This window comes from Bison bison, unplaced genomic scaffold (assembly GCF_000754665.1).
Source record: "Bison bison bison isolate TAMUID 2011002044 unplaced genomic scaffold, Bison_UMD1.0 scf7180017864135, whole genome shotgun sequence".
In the NCBI taxonomy this organism is placed as follows: Eukaryota; Metazoa; Chordata; class Mammalia; order Artiodactyla; family Bovidae; genus Bison; species Bison bison.
Window position 1 is genome coordinate 6,860,158 of NW_011494707.1, and position 4,567 is coordinate 6,864,724.

The following is a 4,567-nucleotide window of genomic DNA, read 5'->3' on the forward strand; positions in this document are numbered from 1 at the left end:
CGCCCCCACCCCCGGCCCCTTCCCTGCTTCTTTACTTACCCAGAAACCCACCAGAACATGGCCTTCGAGGGGAAGGAGGCCCCAGCCTTAGGACATGGATTCTGCAAAGACAAAAGATTTAGAAGTGGGAGGACTTGGTCTCATAATGGCCAGTATGTGGCAAGCGGAGCTAAGGGCAAGAAGACAGAATGAATTGACAAGAAGCTTAATACTGAAAACCAGACTGAGATGTCCTGTATATTTAACCACTGCTGCTGCTGCTGCTAAGTCGCTTCAGTCATGTCTGACTCTGTGGGACCCCGTAGATGGCAGCCCACCAGACTCCCCCGTCCCTGGGCTTCTCCAGGCAAGAACACTGGAGTGGGTTGCCATTTCCTTCTCCAGTGCATGCATGCATGCATGCTAAGTTGCTTCAGTCATGTCTGACTCTGTGTAACCTCATGGACAGCATCCCACCAGGCTCCTCTATCCACGGGATTCTCTAGGCAAGAGTACTGAAGTGGGTTGCCATGTCCTTCTCTGATACTGAGAGCGTAACAGGCAGGAAGGCCAGGGGTCTCCAAATACAGGAAATAGCCTGCAAGTGTCAGACATTTTTATGTCTCTTAAGCGGCAGGAGGAAACAAACTAGCAATATTTTTTCCTTCTCTATACAAATTTAAAGGGAGGTTTCTCTTAAAATATTGTGTTGCCATAATGACAGCCGGCTTCGCCTGAAGTTAGCTATTCTCGAGTCTAGAGATAACCAATGCCTTTTTCTTATGGAAATGTTTGTCTTAAGCTATGCTAATGTACTATGCCTTTACCCCAAACTCTGTCTCCAAGTCGGTTCCGCCTCTTGGCCCAGAACCTACTTGACAAACCAATATGGATATTGTTCCCCTAATCTATGTAAATGAAACTATTTGTATGGTGGTCTGCCCTTCTTCAAGATTCAAGTTAATCATTTTATGGCCCAGGATAAACCATTTGGTGCCAAGATTATCCCAAAATGCATCTTATGGGTGAGGGGCCTGGTGCCATTCTGAATTTTAAGACACTCCTTTCTTTTATTAACAGACTGCTAGTGACTATATAACATCCAGCTAAAGACTAGCAGGGGGGTACTCTTTCTGCCCCCTTCTGATGCCTATGTCAGAAGCTTTCTCTATCTCCTTTATACTTCAATAAAACTTTATTACACAAAAGCTCTGAGCGATCAAGCCTCGTCTCTGGCCCCGGATTGAATTCTTCTCCTCCGGGGGCCAAGAATCCTGGTGTATTCGCGTGATTCAACAACAACCTTTCAATACTTAACCATAGTAGATACCAAAGGGCTTGGTGCTTCCTAGCAGGCAAGGCAAAAAGGGATTTGGTCACAGGGCTGAAAGTGCCTCAGTTCAGTTTAGCTGCTCAGTCATGTCCAACTCTTTGCAACCCCATGAACCACAGCACACCAGGCCTCCCTGTCCATCACCAACTCCCGGAGTTCACCCAAACCCACATCCATTGAACCAGTGATGCCATCCAACCATCTCATCTTCTGTCGTCCCCTTATCCTCCTGCCCTCAATCTTTCCCAGCACCAGGGTCTTTTCAAATGAGTCAGCTCTTCGCATCAGGTGGCCAAAGTATTGGAGTTTCAGCTTCAACATCAGTCCTTCCAATGAACACCCAGGACTGATCTCCACTAGTTGGATCTCCTTGCAGTCCAAGGGACTCTCAAGAGTCTTCTCCAACACCACAGTTCAAAAGCATCAGTTCTTCAGCGCTCAGCTTTCTTTATAGTCCAACTCTCACATCCATACATGACCACTGGAAAAACCATAGCCTTGACTAGACAGACCTTTGTTGACAAAGTGATGGCTCTGCTTTTTAATATGTTGTCTAGGTTGGTCATAACTTTCCTTCCAAGGAGTAAGTGTCCTTTAATTTCATGGTTGCAATCACCATCTGCAGTGATTTGGGAGCCCAGAAAAATAAAGTCAGCCACTGTTTCCACTGTTTCCCCATCTATTTGCCATGAAGTGATGAGACTGGATGCCATGATCTTAGTTTTCTGAATGATGAGCCTTAAGGCAACTTTTTCACTCTCCTCTTTCTCTTTCATCAAGAGGCTCTTTAGTTCTTCTTCACTTTCTGCCATAAGGGTGGTGTCATCTGCATATCTGAGGTTACTGATATTTCTTCTGGCAATCTTGATTCCAGCTTGTGCTTCCTCCAGCCCAGCCTTTCTCATGATGTACTCTGCATAGAAGTTAAATAAGCAAGGTGACAATATACAGCCTTGATGTACTCTTTTTTTTTTTTAATTGGCATTAATACCAATCAAATGGCGTTGAAACAATATGGATGGACCTAGAGATTCTCGTACTGAGTGAAGTATGTCAGAGAATGACAAATACAATATGATATTTCTCACATGTGGAATCTAAAAAAAAGGCTATAAATGAACTTATCTACAAAACAGAAACAGAGTTATGTACTCTTTTTCCTATTTGAAACCAGTCTGTTGTTCCATGTCCAGTTCTAACTGTTGCTTCCTGACCTGCATATAGATTTCTCAAGAGGCAGGTTAGGTGGTCTGGTATTCCCATCTCTTTCAGAATTTTCCACATTTTATTGTGATCCACACAGTCAAAGGCTTTGGCATAGTTAATAAAGCAGAAATAGATGTTTTTCTGGAACTCTGTTGCTTTTTCGGTGGAAGTGCCTAAGTAAGAACTAACAGTTGCTCAGAACAACTTTATTAATACTGAGACCAAGAAATTCTCAAAGCAAGGACCATGCATGACACAAGCAATGTTTTCAACAATATCCCTCAGTGAATGTAACAAGAAGGTGAAGAAGAGGTGGGATTTTACCAGTGGCTCCAGGAAGACTGCACAGATTTATACTCTTACCAATAGGGCATGAAAATGCTCATTGCACCACATCTTTGCCATCAGTGTGTGTTATCAATTTTAATTTTTTTTCTGCTACTCAGTGGACAAAGTCCTATTACAGTTTTAACTTAATTATTCAAACTGTTGAGCATCTTTTTAGATGATCTCCACTCAACTGTCTTTTTCTCAGAGAATTCTTTCCGGATTTCACAGTGTTATCTGCTGTAAACTCTTATGGACCATGAACTTCTCCGATGGAGCACTTCTATTGAGCAAGTCACTTTAATCCTGAATTTTTATGGTCATGAGTTGTAATTTTCCACACATTTGTGTAATTGTGTGATTAATGGTTCCCCTATTGGGTATTAGTCACATGAGGACAGAGACATCACTTTTTACCAGAGATCCTCAGTACTGAGCTGGCGCACAGAATAGGTTGGCAAACTACAGCCCCCAAGCCAAATCCGGCCCACTGTTTTTCTCTGCGAATAAAGTTTTATTGGAACGCAGCCATGTTCTTTTGTTGACATATAGTCTGTCTGCTTTTTGTAAAACCTGACCTCCGTAGCTGCCATACAGAGACCATATGGCCCACAAAGCCCAGAATATTTTCTATCTTGGACAGAAAGAGTTGGCCAACCTGTGGCATAGAGTCGATATATAATACGCTTTTTTTTGGCTGAATGAATAAAAAAAAAAAAAATAAAGGCCTGTGCTTTAATTTAACTTCCTTCCATCACTTGGGGGCCACTGAGGACCAGAAGAGGAACAGGGACAAGCAAGGCATTGGTTGGAGACATGGTGACTTACAGCCTGCGGGGGACTTTTCGGGAAAAGCGGGCATTGATCAGCGAGGCAAGACAGTGCAAACTGCGCCATCACCAGAGACAAGTACAGGTAGGGTGACAGGTGCCGGAAAGGGTCGCTCTGGAAATCCTGTGGGAGAGGAAGCAGAAGTCTCTGAGTCGGGGCTTAGGAGGAGCAGAGACTGGGGAGGGTGTCGGGAAGGGGAGAAGGGGGGGAGGCGGAACGGGGTTTCTGATGCTGGGAACAGTGCCCAGGCCGGTGGCTGGAGCCCCCAGCCTTCCTGGCCTTGAAAACACCTGGCTTACACAGATTCTGTCCAGACAAACGGCAGGCAGGGTGTGTGCCCTTAGTTAGGTGGCCACTGGCCTTAGCCACCAGGACACAGATTGAAGGACACTTTGTCTTTCTCCCTGGGCAACAAAGGAGCCCCACCCCCCAGTCTCCCATCCCACTCCCTGTGGCCAGTGTTCTCTGGTTTAAGAAGGGGGCTGGTTTCAGGGAGCATTCGCTGTGCCTCAGGCACATGCTGGAGTCTTTACATACACTGTCTAGTCAAGTCCCTCCCCACCCTGCCCCAGGGGGCGTTTTCTTGCTCTGTGTTACTCAATGGGAAACCAAGGCTCAGAGAAGTGACAGTACCTTGCTCAAGGCCACACAGATGATCTGCTCCAGATCATGAGCTCTTGCTGTCCTGCCATGATTGCTTTTCACCCCCTGCCCTTTCTGGCCAGAGCACCCTAACTCTTCCCCCCGTGCTCAGGTATGAGGTTCACGTAGAGCTGATTCCATCCCAGCGGGTGGGGAGGGGAGGGGCAGGCAGATGATGGAGGCCTGACCAAAGAGCATGTTCTAGTCCCTGGCTACTGTGCTTGGGCTAGGAATGGACGCAGGACCTAC

General features: G+C 45.9%; 1 protein-coding gene across 1 annotated transcript in view; it reads right to left on the minus strand.

Annotated features, from left to right (window-relative positions):
- The window catches only part of ABCC6 (ATP-binding cassette, sub-family C (CFTR/MRP), member 6), a 68,921-nt gene that overhangs the window by 58,301 nt on the left and 6,053 nt on the right, over nucleotides 1-4,567 (minus strand). The window contains 2 exon segments of the mRNA XM_010839910.1: nucleotides 40-101; nucleotides 3,674-3,799. Of these exon segments, the coding sequence (XP_010838212.1) occupies nucleotides 40-101; nucleotides 3,674-3,799 (188 nt within the window).